Source organism: Conger conger, chromosome 6 (genome assembly GCF_963514075.1).
Source record: "Conger conger chromosome 6, fConCon1.1, whole genome shotgun sequence".
Lineage (NCBI taxonomy): Eukaryota > Metazoa > Chordata > Actinopteri > Anguilliformes > Congridae > Conger > Conger conger.
Window position 1 is genome coordinate 5,159,069 of NC_083765.1, and position 19,439 is coordinate 5,178,507.

General features: G+C 48.0%; 1 protein-coding gene across 1 annotated transcript in view; it reads right to left on the reverse strand.

Annotated features, from left to right (window-relative positions):
* Positions 1-18,070, reverse strand: part of LOC133130499 (AP-1 complex subunit gamma-1-like) — a 33,270-nt gene extending 15,200 nt beyond the window's left edge. The window contains exons 1-5 of the mRNA XM_061245127.1: positions 18,016-18,070; positions 2,969-3,172; positions 1,862-1,986; positions 552-693; positions 24-127 (exon numbers count right to left, since the gene is read on the reverse strand). Of these exons, the coding sequence (XP_061101111.1) occupies positions 24-127; positions 552-693; positions 1,862-1,986; positions 2,969-3,172; positions 18,016-18,018 (578 nt within the window). The 5' untranslated portion in view covers positions 18,019-18,070. The remainder of the gene's footprint in view (positions 1-23; positions 128-551; positions 694-1,861; positions 1,987-2,968; positions 3,173-18,015) is intronic.
* Between the last annotated feature and the right edge of the window lie 1,369 nt (positions 18,071-19,439).

Here is a 19,439-nt window from a genome sequence, read left to right on the forward strand (position 1 = left end):
CGGTGATGTTCTCCTCTGGAGGCATCTCACCATGGTTCTTCTCACTCAGCAGGTTCTTGGTGGCCGGGAGGAACATCTCCATCAGCTCCGGGACCTTCCTGATCACGTGCACGGCACACAGAGCTGCCTGCGGACACAACTCCAACGTCATAAAGCACTCCACCAAAAAAAAAAACACTCCACCACTGAAAAAAAAAAAAAAAAAAACACTCCACCATAGGGAAAAAAAAAACCTACCATAGAATAAACCCCACTTGGAACATTCTACTACAGAAAAAAACCCCACCAGGAGCATCCTACCATAGAATAAGACCCCACCAGGAGCATCCTACCATAGAATAAAACCCACCTGGATCCTTGTATCGTAGAATAAACTTCGCCTGGATCACTCGACCGTAGAATAAAACCCACCTGGCGTGAGTTACCCAAAGAAGCAGCTCTACAGCTTCTCAAATCCAACAGCAAAAACACCCACCGTGCAAGTAAGCTGAGAGGGGTCGCCCCAAAACAGAACCTCACACTCAAAACGAAATCATGAAAAACGAAGGCACCTTTTTTCTCAGGTAGGAGTTGGAGGTTTTGAGCAGCTTCTCCACCTCGCCGGCCAGGTCCCGGCACATCTCCGACGAGCCCATGCAGCCCAGCGTGCAGAGGGCCAGGCCCTGCACATACTGCGTGCTGTGGTTCAGATCACTGAGGGAGAGGGGGAGGGGGGGAGGGAGGGGGAGGGGGAGCAGGGGAGAGAGAGGGAGGGGGAGCAGGGGAGAGAGGGAGGGGGAGAGAGGGAGGGGGAGCAGGGGAGAAAGGGAGAGAGAGGGGGGAGGGAGGGAGTTAGAGAGGAGGGGGGGTGAGGGAGGTAAGAGAGAGAGGGGGAGGGGGAGCAGGGGAGAGAGGGAGAGAGAGGGGGAGCAGGGGAGAAAGGGAGAGGGGGAGCAGGGGAGAAAGGTGGGAGGGAGGGAGTTAGAGAGGAGGGGGGAGTGAGGGAGTTAGAGAGGAGGGGGGAGTGAGGGAGTTAGAGAGGAGGGGGGAGTGAGGGAGTTAGAGAGGAGGGGGGAGTGAGGGAGTTAGAGAGGAGGGGGGAGTGAGGGAGTTAGAGAGGAGGGGGGAGTGAGGGAGTTAGAGAGGAGGGGGGAGTGAGGGAGTTAAGAGAGGAGTGGGAGAGAGAAAGAAAGGGAGGGGAAAAGAGAGGAAAGGAGAGTTGGGAAGCAGTGGACAGATAGAGATGGAGTAGAGGAAGCACTGGTCAGACAGGTTGAGAGGACATCGAGAAAACACCAGATCAACAGCTGAGCCAAACTTCACACTTCTGACAGAACAAGCGCACCAGCATTACCCGTGTTCAATTAAATAGGTAAAAATAATAATAATAACAATTCAATATTAAACCACTTAAAAAAAAAATATATATATATATATATATATATATATATATATATATATATATATATGTTTTTATGTTTTACTTCCATTGCAGTGAATTGACTGAGGTTTGATGAAGAAGCATGAAAAGTCAAAGGCTGTGTTCGAAACCACACACTTATTTCAGGCTGATTTTCAATGAAATGTGGCACGAGTAGTCTGAAATGAAGCCTGAGCAGATGCACTACACAGGGGAGCGACATTGGCTCTGTGGGTAGGAGCAGTCGTCTGGCAGTCGGAGGGTTGCCGGTTCGATCCCCCCGCCCTGGGTGCGTCAAAGTGTCCCTGAGCAAGACATTTACCACACTACATTTAAATGAAAATCAGCCTGAGATTTAGCAGGAGTGGTATGCTGGTATGCGGTCTCTCCAGAGGGCAGCGGTGCAGTGGACCGGGCAGGACCGGGCAGAGCCGGGCAGAGCCGGCGTCTCCAGCCTCTCACTTCTTGATGCAGTTTGTCATGAGCAGGTGGACGTCCTGCCTCTCGTCGAGCAGGAGCATGGCGCCCAGGTAGCCTATCCGCTTGTCCGTGAACTTCTGAGAGGCGATGAGTTTCAGGCACTCCAACTGGACAAACACACGGGCGGCCATTTTAAAACACAGGATCAGAGCGGAATAACCGGTGATGAAATGCCGGGGGTGGGGGGGTGGGGACAACACTCAGCAACCAGACTAAAGAGAAATGGAGAAATGGAGAAAGGGAGGAACGGAGAGGAGCCCAAGTTAATCATTTTCAGGCTGCCTGACACTTTCAAGACAGTGAGGAAAGGATTGTTCGTGAAACGTTTGTCATTTCACTAAAGGTTGTTTTCGCAAGACGCGACGTGCGGGTAAAGTCTTTGTACGTCTTTATTTTTCTCCGAGCCCGTTCCTCATGTCAAATCGTGTTCTCTTTTTAAGACGGTAGGGGAAAATAACAGGGGACCATAACACAACAAAAGGAGATTTTTCAGAAACTGTGGTTTTCTGTACCATTGAATAAGTTACCCTCACCAAACTGACGCATGCTGGGTGAGCAAACATGTGCATGCGCATAGGCACTGTAGTTCCTGCCCTTATTACTTAATTACTTACTGACTTGACCAATTAACCACGTGTACTAGACTTAACGTTCACGGCTGTTCAACTGATTCTATGTGAAATGCATCTCATCTGGCCCGTTCTGTAGTTTGTTCTTTTGGCCTTGGCATGTACTTTTTCGAACCTCGCTTCAGATAAATGTAATGTAGTGTAATGTCCCGCCCTTGGGGGGGGGGGGGGGTGACATGGCTCAGGCAGTAAGAGCAGTCGTCTGGCAGTCGGAGGGTTGCCAGTTCGGTCCCCCGCCCGGGCTGTCGAGGCCCCGACCATGCTCCTGACGAGCTGGCCAATCGCCGTCGGTGTGCGAGTGTGTGTATGAATGGGTGAATGAGAAGCATCAATTGTACAGCGCTTTGGATAAAGGCGCTATATAAATGCCTGCCATTTACCATTTAATGTAACGTAACGCAGCGGGAAAGCAAGCGTGACGCAGCGCAAGGCAGCGTAGCGTAGCGCCCCCCCCTCTCACCTGGCCGAAGTGCGCGGGGTACCCCAGCATGTGCATGTACAGGAGCTTGGCGACGTTTCGGCAGCGGTACGTGTTGTCCTCCTCCCGGAAGGAGGACCGGATGGCGGCGCACTCCTTCTGGATCATCTCCCGCTCCTCCGCCTGGGTGCGAGCGGTCCGGATGGTCCGGATCAGCTCCCGCAGTCTGATCGGAGCTGGCATCCTCTGGGGGAAAAAAACCAGAGAAGAGGAAACGCGTTGCTATGGAGAAACTCGGTGTGTCAAGACTGAGGACACGTCAGCGGGGTCTCCCTTCTCAAGGCGATGTAAAACATGACACGGGCCGACATAATGAGGTAAGAGCGGTCGTCTGGCAGTCGGAGGGTTGCCGGTTCGATCCCCCGCCCGGGCAGTGCCCCTGAGCAAGACACCTAACCCCCAAATGCTCCTGACGAGCTGGTCGGTGCCTTCCATGGCAGTCTATCTTTGGTGTACGAGTGTGTGTGTGTGAATGGGTAAATGAGAAGCATCAATTGTACAGCACTTTGGATAAAGGCGCTATATAAATGCACATTTATCAGGACACACTTCACGCCAATACAGAGGTCTACAGTGCAGCCACTGAAAACTGATGTGCGCCAAGTCGAAAAACATAATGATGGAGAGCAAGTCATTGAGACGCATAAGCATGAGGTTATTTAACTTCATAATAAAGAACTATTTTTATAGCACACTTTGTACATCAGATGAATCCCAGAACAGTAAAAAACACAGAGTAAATGATGAACTAGCAGTTTATTAACAGTACAATGTAGGAGCATGTGGAACTTAGAAAGTACATTCGCATGAGCCCAGGACGTCCTACCACACATAATATTAACAGGGCGAATAAGGCCACAAAGAGGCAGTTTGCACAAAATTACCTGGTTATATTTACACTGCAGCTCAAACCAGCTGGGATTTTATCACCGTACAAATCAGTTCCTGACAAAAGCAGCACTGCCAAGTGTGCACAAGAAGTTCTGTGATCTGTGATCTGTGATCAAGGGAGTTTTTACGTAGCCTGGTGTGGCATCGAAGTCTCAGGTTTGAGGTTTGGGGCTCTCTCGGTATTTCTGGAGATAATTTCCTTGGCCGTCATGACACACATTTTGGTCTCGTAATAAGATTTCATTATTTTAGGTCACTGTTTGCTTGACACGTCTCATTTTCTCAACCCGTCGCCAAATCTCGAAATGATTCAAACTTGCTCACCTCATTTGCAGTTGTTTTGTCCCATTAAGCAAAAAATTTATACAAATACGATTTTAAGTCTAAATGTAAGACTAAGATACTTGTTAAGACAGACTTATTTTTTGCAGTGAAGTCAACTCCCCCCCGCAAGGTGCTTTCCTTCCCGGATAGGCCTTCAGACCGAAAACAAATTGGTTCGGAACCTGAAAAGTTGGTTCTCAGCCGGAACCAAAAAATAGTTGGTTTTTCCTTGCGAACCGTGACGTCATCAGTGGGCGTGTCATATTCTAGGCGCTGAAGACAAGAGGAAGGAGGAGACGAAAGCTTACTTCCACCTAACCTTGTGCATTGAGCAACCATATCAGTTTAAGCAGAACCAAAGTTCCACCGCCCTCCACCATCAACGGAGGGCGGTGGAAATTGGTTCTGCTTAAACTGGTATGGACGTGGGCTGGTTCGCCGGAAAGCACCGAGGTTCAGAGACTCCAGAACGGAACCAGAGCCAGAACCAGAAGTGGTATCAGTGACTACACGGGGGCTTTCAGAACTAGTGAGCGAACAGCGAGTAAGTAGTAACTTAGTTACATACATTGGATAGAAATGCACACAGGAGGAAACTGCCTGTGAAGAAGTACAGTACTGTGGAGAAGTCTTAGGCACCCAAGACCTTATTATATATACGTTTATTTTTTGTGTGTGTTAGTATGAGTAAAGAACACATTTGAGATTTCGAAACATTCATTTTCCAAAATATTTAATTTTACAGAGACATTTTTGTATTTAATTGTAAAAAGTAACATATTACTGTCAGCAATTGACTACTTTTTACATAAAAACTTGATCAAGGCTGTCAGATCAGAAGCAAAGAGCCAACCAAAGTCTGCAGAAGAACTGTGGCAAGTTCCCCAACATGCTTGGAACAACCGCCCTGCTGATTGTCTTATAGAACTGCAGGACAGCGTTGGCTATCTCAGAGAAGTGATGCAGTTTTTACGCCGAAGGGTGGTCACAAAAAATATTGATTTTAATTCCGTTTAACTATTCTACCAAATTACTCAAATGCAATGCAAAATGTATCGTACGTTTATTTAGGACCTTTCGTTTAATTATTTTTTAAAGAATCATATCTGCACAGAGTGTTATACAGGTGCCTAACACTTTTGCACAGTACTGTATGTACAGACCGTCTGTGATTGGCTGGGCTAAAAGCTCCAGGAAACAGCCTCTCCCTTCCCGTGTCACAGAGGGAAGGACAGGACCGTGGGTCAGGCCGCCCTCACCCTCCCGCTATTTACAAACCCCAAGAGCCACATTCCCACAGCAGTTCAGCCAACGGACTTCACAACGGCATCTCACAGGACAGTCTGCCAGTCCCATTCCAGCACACTGGAGTGGGTTAATGATCAATTACACACGGATTGTTCCTTTTCCCCAATTTTTTTTAAAAGGTACAATAGGGTAAGATTTTTGTGTTAAAATAGTTACCAGTACTGTTTTAGCATTTAAAAAGGCTCACTGACATGTTGACTCACCCTCAGCCTGTGTTTACAGTCCTTAAATTCGAGTTTCAAAATATGCAGTTGACGGGCCAGCACTCTGTGCTAAAACATCCATCGCTGTACAATAATAATTCAAGCTCATTGGTTGAAAACGGTTGTGGTTTGAGCGTGTTCGTTGCTGCAAATCCTCTCTTGACCGTTAGAAGTCAGAAATTACCTACTGTACCTTTAATACTACAAAAACCCACAAACTGCACGGCCCCTTACACCGCATTTGCCTGTGTTATTTTCTGCAAATCTGTAAACAAATCGAGTCCGACTCGATTTTATTTGCGTAGCCCTTTTGACGGCGAAACTGCCACAAAGGCGCTTCACAGAGTAACCGCGGGGGGGGGAACCCCCCCCCCCCCCCCCCGAGGCCTGGTTTGTGTGGTGGAAGAACGGGCGCTGAAATTCCACTCCGCGCACAGCCCTCAGAGCGGGGTGCTAGGGTTTCAAAGCGCCGACGCCTCATTAAAGATTAAAGCCAGCACGTGCTCGCCGGCCAGATTAAATTCTGCCCTCGTTCGGCCGCCCCGCAGGTCCGAACGGGAAACGATCGCAGCGGCGCTTTCCGGCACGGCGTCCGGCTGAAGACGCGCGCGGAAAAGGCCGGCGTTCGGGCGACGTTGCCGCGACGTTCGGGCAACGTTGCTGCGATGCCACAGGGCCGTGTGCAGGAACTACGAAGCAGTGATGATCAATTCCAGCCCGCGACTCCACATCCAGGACTGGTTCTTTTCTCCTGGGCAAGTCGCGCTACTGATCGGGCCAGACCGTCTTTCACACCTGACTCCCAGGTAAAGGGATGGGTGGGACACCAGCAGTTCTTGGCCCTCGAGGACCCCGGCTATAAAGGGCAAACGCAGCGCATACGGAACGCAAAGGAAAACGAACACGTTAAGAAACGGAGGCTTTCGGGCACCGTCCCCCCCAGTGAAACCTGATTGGCCGTTGGCCTGTTTCCAGGCAGCGGAATCCCAGCAGGAGTGAGATTAGACTGGGGACCAGAGGACCCTTCATGGCTTTTAAATCCCATTATGAATTTCTGGAGGCAACGCCATCTTACGACAGGCCGTTTCAATTACAAAACAGTTTCTTCATTTTATTTATTTATTTATTTTGGTGTGTTGGTGCTGCACTTTCCTATCTTAATGGCCATTCCCAAACTCCCAAATCCGTTTGCGCTTCCTTTATTGCCACGCAAAGCTCCAAACGCATTTTACATTGCCGGTGAGGGGGGTGGGTGTCAGCCAAACACCGTAATTCCATAAATGAAGGGACTGAACGGTGTGTGGGGGAGAGCAGGGCGTGTGGGGTACAGCAGGGCAGGCGTGTGGGGTAGAGCAGGGCGTGTGGGGTAGAGCAGGGCGTGTGGGGTAGAGCAGGGCGTGTGGGGTAGAGCAGGGCGTGTGGGGTAGGGCAGGGCGTGTGGGGTAGAGGAGGGTGTGTGGGGTAGAACAGGCTGTGGGCTCTCACCCACACTCACTACCGCCAGCCGGGGAGGGTAGGCAGTGGGGCTGGGTCACTAAAGCACATTTCGGGAACCTCTTGTGGGCAAAGACAACCCCCACCCCACCCTGGGCTGGAACACGGCGTTATCGGCGCGTGGCAAAATTGCAAAAGTCTGCAAAAAGCAGCAGTTGCAGTTAGTCAGCGGGGGTTAGGGAACGAGTGAATTAGCGCAACAGTGGGCGTTGCAAAGCTTAACGGGAACCGACTGGTCCGCGGCAGAGCACCCCAGGAAGCCCACACCATCGAGCAGAGCGCCCCGGAGAGAGAAACAGAAACGGAAGGGAAGTGAATGATGGCCCCACAACTGTGGAACAGGAAGTGACATCACAGAAAGCTCAACGGGCGCCACACTCGACAGGAAATGGCAAACTCAACCAGTGTTTTCACTACTCAATGCTGCTTCCACAAGCATCTAGAACACACACCCCCCCAGCCCTGGGACCATGCTCATTTGACTTTTAAAAGAAGAAGTCTAAGGCAAAGCAACACATAAAAAAAAAACCGAGCAGAACAGGACAGGAACAAAGATGGCCTGATTTCAACTCCCAAAATTTGCACCACTGAAAGAAGATCCAGGGCTGACGGCTTGGTTATGACAACGCAGTGTCTGGGAAATGAAGATCCGCATAATCTGGCAACCGGCCTGGAGTTCCTGAACAGACACGAAGCACAGGACAAGCAAGCACCTTTAATACTGCTGGCTGCAGCAAGGACAGAGAGAGGGAGGGAGGGATGGAGGGAGGGAGGGAGAGGCCCTGACGTCTGATGTTCCTTTATTGAAACACACTCTACCATTACCTTCAAGCCTACCCCAACCCCCTATTTACAACCCCGAGAGAGAGGAAGAGGAGGGAAAGAGGGAGGGAGAAAGAGAAGCAGAACAAGAGGAGAGTATGTGAGAGGCAGAAAGAGAAAGACAGGCAGAGAAAGAGAGAGAGAGAGAGAAAGACAGGCAGAGAAAGAGAGAGAGAGAGAGAGAGAGAGAGAGAGAGAGAGAGAGAGAGAGAGCAAGAAAGGAGAGAACACGAGAAAGAACAGGAGAGGGGCATTGCAGCTTCAAACACAAGGAAGCATCGCTCCGTTTTATCCAGTATATTAGAGGTGGCACCCTAGGAGCCAGGAATAATGATGATTGTCCCGGGTCCCTGGGCCTCTGTGAGTCTAACACGCTGCGTCTCCTGAAGGGGCCAGCCCACCGGCCCTCACACAGACACTGCAGACCCACCGCGGCTCCCCCCCCCCCCATTAGCCGAGCGGCTAGCCTGGTCACGGACCGCTAGCTTTAACAACGCTCCACTGTACTAAATCCGCCACCCACCCACCCAGAAACATATTCCTAGATCAGGGCGATCGTACGGCCCTGCAAAAGCACTCCTGGGCACGGGAGGAGGGAGGTTCCGTGCACATTTCCGTTGACGGCGGGAAAATTTATTATCCGACGGGACGGAGCGCTAAACGATTCTGCGCACAGCAGATATCGGCGAGTCGGCGCATTTCAAAAACCGTCGTTTCTGGGCAGTAATCGTTCCGATGGCGCTGCCCGCCCTGAAAACCCAGCCGTTAAGCTCGCCGTACAAAAGCCGGCCTCCGTAAGATGAGTCCACGGCTATGACTCAACGGCTGCAGAGGAAACGGGCCTGTGCCTACTCTGGGACTGGCACGATGTAATCTCACTGGGCACACCCTGCCCAGGTCTACAAATATTCATCTAACGGGCGCAGCCTTGTCACAGGCAATCGAGTGTAGAAGAGACGTCGGTTTGGCTTGATTTCATTTTCTTAACGGGAAAAGGCGACGCTGATCAGGGCGGCCTGTAGCGTAGCGGTTAAGGTACATGACCGGCGGTTCGATCCCCGGTGGAGCCACGATAAGATCCGCACAGCCGTTGGGCCGTTAACCCTGCATTGATCCAGGGGAGGATTGTCGCCTGCTTAGTCTAATCAACTGTACATCGCTCTGGATAAGAGCGTCCGCCAAATGTTATTAATGTAATCAGACTGTAGCTGGTTGGCTAGCTAGCCAGGCACAACAACAACCCAACATTGCCGTAAGTGCTCATTTCCTATATTCGTTACAGAGCAATTATTACAATGTTCTCTTACAGAAGTACGTGATATTCATTCTGCCATTCATTCTGGAGGGAAGCCTTTGAACAAATCTGGCCGAAGAGCCCAATTTCAACAGAAACCTTCCTACGACTGACGATGGAAGACACCTCTATTGTGAACTTGTCTGGGACACAGAATTCATTTTGGATTTAAAGCCTTCCCATGATTGGTTCATCCAGTGGTCAACTACACCCCAGATCAGCATGCAGGGCAGCCCTATCCAGGTTATACATTCCTGCAGCAAGTCAGTCACTGCGCAAGTCACTCTGGGCCAGACCTGATTCACACGTCGTCTCAGGACACTTGACAAAAACGAAGGCGTTTCAAGACATTCAACGTGTATACTTCGTAACGAGACGCGGCACTCGTGGTCATTTGTTTACGTGAGTGTACACAGACCGAGTACACTCACGACTAAGTATGAGAGCCCCCCGGCATAAAATTACATTTTTTACTGGCATTTGGCAGACGATCTTATCCAGAGCGAAGTACAGTTGATTAGACTAAGCAGGAGACAATCCTCCCCTGGAGCAATGCAGGGTTAAGGGGCCTTGCTCAAGGGCCCAACGGCTGTGCGGATCTTATTCTGGCTACAACGGGATTCGAACCCCCCAACCTCGCCTGTCCCAGTCATTTATACCTTAACCACTACGCCACAGGCACACGACACTGAGGGAAAAAGTGACACCCTTTCCAGTTGAAATTATTCCGTTTTTGTCCAGCCATGCTTATCAAGAGCGTTGTGTGACAAAGCATAAATCAGCATTTACGTGTGTGCACCAAATGGCAGCCGGGTTAGAGTAAACCTTAAATCATGCAGTCTTCTCATTTTTTATGTTTTTTTTCTGACTCTTCATCGACTCCTAACTCTACCCATCGGGAGAGGCGACAAAGTGGCAAGAAAAAGAGATGATTATGACAGGGAAGTTGAGAAAACGTGAATTAGGCTCTTTGCTCGAAGCCACAGTCGGTTACTGACGTGGCAGATCAAACTAACCCCGTAATCCTGCTTCGTGAAACGGGCCCCGGGTTAGGCAGGTGCCACACAGCACGAGGGACGTTTCCCTGAACTGCGTGTGCAGCGCCTCGGTTAATTGCACGCTCCCCGATTTACTGCGACACGCAGGTTTGTTTTCACACGCCATCCGAACTGGAGCTATGAATAGGAGGCGAGCGTTCTATTTTTACATTTTTCTAATAATCGAGCCGTCGCGCATCTCGGGAGAAGGAGGACCGCCTGCAGGCAACCGACAATGCCGTCAGACTCGTCTGGAGCCGTAACAACCGAGCGACGCATCAAACCGCGTTTTAAAACACAGATTTAAAGACTTTAATTGCTTCATTTCACAACTTCCTGTCCGTCATCGTATCTGAATAGGTGGTGGAAAGGTCACACCCGATGCCACCGGAAGAAAGCTTCATACAGAGGAGCGGATTATGAACACAAACACACTGAATCAGGATCGCTACAAAAAAAGGCACGGCAAGCTATTTTTAATCTGAAAATATTACAGCTCGGCGTTTTAAACGTGCAACAATAAACTAGACGGAGCAAAACTGTTGATGCGCACACGTTTATCAGCGAAACCGTTTATCAACAAACACAGACAATCAACTAAGATCTAAATAAAAGTGTTCTTCCGGGTTGTGCACAGTAAATTGTGTTAGAACGTTTACTGCACTCTTTTGAAAACGGGAAATTCACACTAAAACTTTTTTTGACTCATCCGTAACAGTACTTTACATATCCGCCCCAGACAGAGATCTACAAGGAGGAATACGGAGCCAAAAATAGGCATGTCCGTCAAGCCAAGGGCCACAGAGAGAAGGAGGTCAGAAGTACTGAAACGCAACAAAGGAATCGCAGAAAACCCGCAGCGCACGCGTAACCCAAGACTTGGGCTCCATCACCCATCAGACAGAGCTGACACCTTCATCAAGCGCTCTTTTCCCCAGCATCTCCTGAATCCTGGACTATTTCACGCCTTTGGATGATTTCAAGAGATCATTGCAAACCTTAAAATCCGACGTTTGCAATTGCTTTACTTGAATTTAATAATCTGAATTTTCCTTTCTGTATTCCTGAATGCGCTTCATGTGAGAACTAACTGCTTGCATCTTACATGACGGGGCGACACTCCTGCTCAGGAGGTAAGAGCAGTCGTCTGGCAGACGGAGGGGTTGCCGGTTCGATCCCGCCCTGGGCGTGTCAAAGTGTCACTGAGCAAGACACCTAACCCCCAAGCTCCTCATCAGCTGGTTGGTGCCTTGCATGGCAGCCAATCGCCATTGGTGAGTGAGTGAGTGAGTGAGTGAGTGAGTGAGTGAGTGAGTGAGTGAGTGAGTGAGTGAGTGAGTGAGTGAGTGAGTGAGTGAGTGAGTGAGTGAGTGAGTGAGTGAGTGAGTGAGTGAGTGAGTGAGTGAGTGAGTGAGTGAGTGAGTGTGTGTGTGTGTGTGTGTGTGTGTGTGTGTGAATGGGTGAATGAGAAGCATGGATAAACGCGCTATATAAATGCCAAACACTTATTATTTACATTCTTGTTCCATCTCCTCTCCCCCTGAAGAAGAGATGGAACTCTCAATGGGACTCACCTGGAAAAGTAAAATATAATAAGCTGTACTGTTGTTACAGAACAATCCTAATTCCTTACCGAGTAGGCCTATTTGCCATGTGCACTGGAAATACTATTCATGGCTGTCCCAACAGATTCTTTGTGAATTGTAGCTTATCCAACCCGTTTTGTAGTTTGTTTGAATTACCTTGATATGCACTTGTCCGTACGTGGCCTTGGCTAAAAAGCATCTGCTGAATAAAGTGTAATGTATTGCGATGAATGATAAATGAATGGAAACGGTTTACACAGTGAACGCACCCAGCCATATGTGTGGCATCGTCGGCCGCTGCAAGTGCAAAAGCGACGGGGACCAAACCGCTGCAATTAATCTCCCGTCTGCTGTTCGGGCTTAAGCACCGCGCTGGCGTGGGCAGATTTACATTATATGACTCATGCAATTCACACCCTTTCGCGCACACACACACACACACACACACACACACACAAAAAAAAAAAGAGTCAGGGCCCTGCATTTCAAACGAAGCCAAGCTCCACGTGCCCCCCGTTACCCCGTTAATGGCAGACGGGTATCTGGCTAACATCATACAAGCCCCCAATTATCCAGGTGCCGGTTTTTCCATCAGTGCCCGAGAAATGGCGTTCAAACGCACACAAACGGTGAAACTCCTCCCCTTGGCTGACCGGTGAACAAGAGACGTTAACGGAGCCAAAAGTGTACATTTAAACTGATTTAACGCATTTACACTCCTTTTAGTAGAGGGAAGGGGATATTCTCTGTACTTCGACTAGGCCCACTCCTTTCTAAGGGCAAAGGGGATAGTCTCAGTTTTAACGAGGCCAACTCAATTCTTAGGGGGAAGAGGCTAGTCTCTCTGTTTTAACTAGGCCATCTCCTTTCTGAGGGGGGAATGATATAGTCCCCATTTAAACTAGGCTGTCTCCTTTCTGAGGGGGAAGGGGATAGTCCCTGTTTTAACTAGGCCATCTCCTTTCTGAGGGGGAAGGGGATAGTCCCTGTTTTAACTAGGCCGTCTCCTTTCTGAGGGGGGAATGATATAGTCCCCTTTTTAACTAGGCTGTCTCCTTTCTGAGGGGGAAGGGGATAGTCCCCATTTTAACTAGGCTGTCTCCTTTCTGAGGGGGAAGGCGATAGTCCCTGTTTTAACTAGGCCGTCTCCTTTCTGAGGGGGAAGGGGATAGTCCCTGTTTTAACTAGGCCGTCTCCTTTTTGAGGGGGGAAGAGGCTAGCCTCTCTGTTTTAACTAGGCCGTCTCCTTTCTGAGGGGGGAAGGGGATAGTCTCTGTTTTAACTAGGCCGTCTCCTTTCTGAGGGAGGAAGGGGATTGTCCAAACAAACGCTCCACCGTTTCCACCAGCGGCAGTGGCGCACGGGTCAGGTTGAGCGGATCTGCGGGTCGAGAACAAAAACAGGACGCCAGAAGGGGGCCGGGGGCCGGGGGCCGGCTCCGGAGGGAGAAACGGCACACAGGAGCAGGCCACACTCACAGCCTGCAGGGCCGTACCTACCTCCACAGGCCAGGCTGCAGGGCCTCACCTCCCCAGGACAAAAACGCCACTGTTCAGCCACATTCTTACCCCCCTGCACTGCTGAGCCGCTGGGCTTTAATAAGGGACAAAAGCCGCAACCGCCTCACACAAAAGCACCGAACGTACAACGAGCAGACAACCCGTAACCTGATTTTTCCATTGCTTTTAGTGGGCAATATTCACCAAGAGAACAACAATCAGTTTGCTAGGAAATATCCAGCAATCATAGCGCACCTTTTGTGCACGATCAAAGACTTGCAAGTGACCGCTTCATTTGTCGCCAAACTTTCCCCCTCGGGGGTGCCGAGCCCCGGAGGGATCACGGCGTTTCTGTGGGTGCGCCCGCCCTCGCCAACCGGATCTACCGAAAGCGCTGAAAGAGCTCCGGAACACAGACCGAGAACTTTTAAAAAGAACATTCCAAAAATACCTATTCCACAAAAGGGCCAAAAGGAAGCCAGAACAAGACAGCGCTCTGAGATTAATATAACTACATAAATGCCAACCATTAGCTCCACCCAACGCGCAGAGAGCCAGAGGAGAGTGACGGAGGGTTGCCACAACAGGAGGACCGCCCGGGGAATCGCCGCGCGGCGTGGGCATGGCAACCGGACGGGGGAGAGGGGAGGAGACGCCGTACAAACCACCCGGGGAGGGAGCCATCCGCCGAACCCTGCAGCCTCCCTACAGGACGGGACACCTGCAGCCTCCCTATAGGACGGCACACCTACAGGACGGGACACCTGCAGGACGGGACACCTGCAGGACGGGACACCCGCAGGAGGTGAAGCAGGCAATGTCCGCGCAGCGCAAGGACCGGGCCCCGGGTTCAGAGATGCTGAAAATGAGTCCGCTGGGGTTTTGCCGCTCAGTCTTTAAAAATAAAAAAAACTGTGCAGAGCGCTGCTCTTGATGACCGCCGCGCAGCAGTGGTGAAAGACGCACGACGCGCAGGTCGTGTGTACGACCCGTTACCTTGGCAACAATACGCTGCTTCCCTGGCCTTTTGACAGTTTGCTGCAAAAATCATGACGGGGCAGATTCTCCGCGCGGAGGTCAGGACTTCTGGAGAAACAGTAACCTGGTGTCAAGGTGCTACAAATAAGCGCATAATCGAGGCAAGTTCGGATCGGCTTGAGGGCAATCCCTTGCAACTGAAGCAGTCTTCTCCACTCAAAGCAAAGGGGGTGCCATTTTATATTTATTGTGGCCCAAAATGCATTATCTGCCATGCTATGAACATTTAACGAAAAATAAGTAACTCATTTGTTTCTAGATACACACATGTTCACTGGTATCGGCTGCATTGGGAAATCAACTCCAGAGCAACGCTAGCAGTGTCTGAGCGAGGCTCGCTCTCTGTGCATGTGTATTGCATTTTCACATTAATGGCATTTCGGCAGACGCTCTTATCCAGAGAGACGTACAGTTTATTAGACTAAGCAGGAGACAATCCTCCCCTGGAGCAATGCAGGGTTAAGGGCCTCGCTCAAGGGCCCAACGGCTGTGCGGATCTTATTGTGGCTACACCGGGGATCGAACCACCGACCTTGCGGGACCCAGTCATGTACCTTAACCACTACGCTACAAGTCACCCAACGGTAGTATGTATGATTTCATAAAATTAATTTCCTATAACAAATTAATGAAAATCCGTCACAAGAACCGGTGCCGTAAACACAAAAGAAGAAGAAGAAAACGACAACCTACATATGGCCGAAAGGCCACTCGGGGCCAAGGGAGGGGAGGAGCCCAAAATAGGGAAATGTAAGGGAGAGTCCGGAAAAAGCCTGACTAGAAAGGATCCAGTCAATCACTATGGGGCATTACCAAAGCTCACAATGAGGCCTCTTTACTACCTGTGCCACCCGAGCAGAGAAACCAGTGGGACTGGCATTACATTACACAGCCTACTTCCTGACTCTGGGTGAATTACACTGCTCACATTTTACACACGTTACCCGCAGACCCTGCAGGAAGTTTGCTACAGAAATTCAGATCACGGACTTGGGCTCACGAGAACAACTGCAGAACTGGCCACACAATGCACACACACACATGCAACGCAGAGAGGGATCTGTTAAAACACAACGCCACATCTCTGCAGTCACCCAACAACTGCTGATGAAGGGCGACTGTCAGGAGACCGGAGACTCCAAAGCAAAGCAGGGCGGTCCGAGCAATACACCTGTTCAGTGCCTGATGCATTCCAGTGCATCTGCCACTGAACGTTTTGCCCGTTAGGAACTACACCGGCACAAACTCACGAAGCTTCCTAATGCAACTCCCAAACATACGGTAAACATTTCGCCCATGACCCATCCTTATTTCCACAATCTGCGTCGGACAATCAAAGAATATCTGATATTTAAGCCATGAGGGTTTTTGGGTCATAATCCTAAAATATATATATTAATACATGCTACAAAACTGCCAAATCAATGTCCAAGAGCCATATATTAACTGGCTTATCATAATTTAAAAGGCACATATAACGCTTTGTAGATCAGCTCACTAATACACAATTAGTGTAACCACCTGTAATGCAAGTACATGCAAACGTGAACCTGGTTACGAATGACATTCAAAATATTTGGAGTAGTTCTAATTAGGGAATAAACGGCTTCTGAATGTACTCATTATTAATCGGGGTTCTCGTTGCATTGTACTTCTGGTGACAGAAACGTAAACCATTTACACCATTCTGGGATGTCACCCGAGGTTCCAAAAGCAGGTTGGCGAGTATGCAAATAAAAAAAACAGCCTGGATTACATGTAGCACGCCCACTACAATGTCTACTATCTGTGACACCGCAACGAAGTTAACTCAAAGCCAGCTAGGTAACTAGCTTACCTCATTCAATTGAAGCGCAAAGTAAATGCATAGCTCCTAGTTCTAGACAGTTCTGAAGACCAATTTCCTAAACATTGCCATTTCATCAGCTTCCCACATTCTGGTCCCAAGGAAGGACCACTACTAATTGAGATGTATTAATGTGCTCTTAAATATGTCAACTTTGGAGCACATGTGCTCCTTGGAAAAACTGTTTGCGTAGAGCCCTGCAATAGCCAAGATGAGGTTAATATATGACGAAACGCTGGCAAGTCAACAAACTTGGCTAATATTAACCACGTTAACGAGCTGACTTTTCACTTTGACACAGGTGCCCGATACATTTTATTAACGTTAATTAGCTTTGCTATGTAGGCTACCCTTGTCTAGTATTACACTGCTAATTAGCTAGGTGTCTATGCTTAACGAAACACAAGCGGTTGAAAGTGGTCTTGCTTGTTCAGTACATGCAGTGCTAGCTGGCTGGATAAGCTTGGTTTGCTAGCTAGCTAATGTTTCGTCGCAATGGAACTCGGATGCAACCCCAAAATAACCGCTCGCAAGCCAGAGTTGGAATTAGCTTGTCTGCCATGTATATTTTTTGGGGTCACCACGCATTGTACTCATATCAAACGTCTTCGCACGCTTACCGTTCAAAGGGCTTCATCTTTCTCCGGAACTAGCTAATATTAAGCGACTGCTAATACTTGCCTGCCAAATAGCTAACGTTACGTTAGCCAGCAAGCTATGTAGGCCTAGCTATATATCGGCATCGATTTTCATTCACAGCAAAGTTATAGTTACCTCTGTAAAACATCAACATATTCAATATATCAAAATTAGATATGAAATAGCACGTTCATTATTCATTAGTAAACTACTATGAAATATGAATACCTCTGGGCTGATGGCAAGCTAGCCAAGTGATAGAAACACCTGCAATTTTAACACAGCGAACACCTTCCCGTGACAGACAACCCCCGGTGTTAGCTAGCGACCCAAAACCCGCAGACATTGTTTTCCGTAACGCCCAAGTGGGCTCTTTTCACCGATGTTGTCTATACGCAGTGCTATATGTAACTGGTCCAATTTAGTGTGAATAATACTCACCACCCGTAATGACACCAGTAAGAAATTGGAATCTTCTCTCTTTGAGACGGAGGGAGAAACAAACCTGACATTCAAAATGGCGGTTCACCCGGCCTCAGCACTTCTACCGCAGGCGGAGTGTTACAGAGAGCGTCTCATCAACTTCAAGGTCTGAGTGTATCTGTGGAACAAGGCGCCATTCCGGCTCGGCGATTCCGGACACTCGCTGTTTCTTTTGAATTCAAGATTGAGCCAACGTGTCTGCCACAGAACTTTAGTTTCTCTGGATTGTCCGCCGTTTCCAGCACAAGTGGCATGTGCAGATACGGGAACGAAATCATAGGATAGAACCAAGCCGACATCAACGAAACAAAAACACCAACATGTCGTTTTAGTGACTGACTTTAATTTGAAGTTAATGTCTAACTGGCAATAGCTCCGTAGTTCGATACAATTTAGGTTAAATGCCGTTTTAGGAAACCATGCAAGATACGCATAACAAGACGTTTAAACTAGCAACGTTACGACACACAAAACATATCCAGGTGTCTCAAATGTTGCATAATTTAAATTGAAAAAAACCTGCAAAAGCTGTCATTGCGACACATGCACTCATGTTGAGTAATACCATTCAGTGAATTATTTTGTTGTCATGTGTCGCGGATGAACTCCAATACCGAGTCGTGCTGCGGTCAGACTTCACCTCGTGGCAGTCAGTGATGACGTCACCATACGATATCGTGTCACTTCAAAGGGGAGTCACTCCCGAGAAGCTGAAGTATCTACCTCCCAAAGTGTTGCATGTTTGACAAAAAGCTTAGCGTAATTATTGCCAGCCACAAATAGTTTGAATAGCCTCGTATTTTCTGCGTCACACATATACTGTAGAGATGTAACTTAAATTATTAATTTATAGTCGCCTATATTACCGCGCTTACTCATGGCGCTTTATGTGTTAAGTGTTTAAATGCATCCAAATAACAACCAAACACTGCAGCTTTGATGCATTTTATTATGTTGGCATTTCACCCAAAATACATAATGCATAAATAATACCTGTTAAATTTTTCAATTTGCTGTCTCATCACTACCAAAGTGTGCAAGCTATGCTAATTTTTTTTATTTTTTATATAATCTTTATTTCGTACCATTAAAATAAAAAAACAAAACAAAAAAATAAAGAACAAAAGAACAATGATAATAAGTCCGAAATGGAATAGGAAGAAGCAAAGCTTATCCAGTCCTATCCCAATCTTAACACTTAATAATTACAATTGTAGAAAAAACAAACCAGTTTTTAGGTTTGTAAATTCATCAATTTCAGTCCTGTGGTATAATCAAACAAAAACGTTTACCACTAGCAAGTGGCACATTCTCCTTCTTCGCGTCTGTACCTTGTAAAAATATATTTTTTGTACATCTTTTTAAATTCCATTACATTTATACTCTGTTTAATTTTTTCCTCGAGACCATTCCACAACACCACACCACAAATCGAAATACACATACTTTTAATATTAGTCCGAGCATAATGCCGTTTCATATTTAATTCACCTCTTAAGTTGTATCCCCCCTCTCTCTCTGTGAACAGTCTTTGTATGTTAACAGGAAGCTGTTTATTTTTTGCTTTATACATTATTTGTGCGGTTTAATGTTTACATGTAATTTAGGACGTTATAATCCTTCGGTAAGGATCAATCAATAGCAATTCTGAGAATATATGTAGGTTCAAGTATGTTTTAAAACGGCAAATGTTGGTTTTTTTTAATTGTTTTTTTTTTTTACACATATTAAGTCTATTGCTTTTATGCATGAAATGTAGATCACTGCAAATCGATCATTATGAAATAAAAAATAAAATAAATATATCAAACGCATTAACTATTCTAAGACGTTCAAGGACTCATGCTCTGATCAAGTAATCATTCCACCCCCCTTGTGGCACCGTGTAAAATAACACCAAGTGAAAAAGATCTACGTATTCATAACGGAATAAACGCCTGGAGTGCCCTATGCACAGACTGGATATTATATATTGTTGTCTTTCAACTT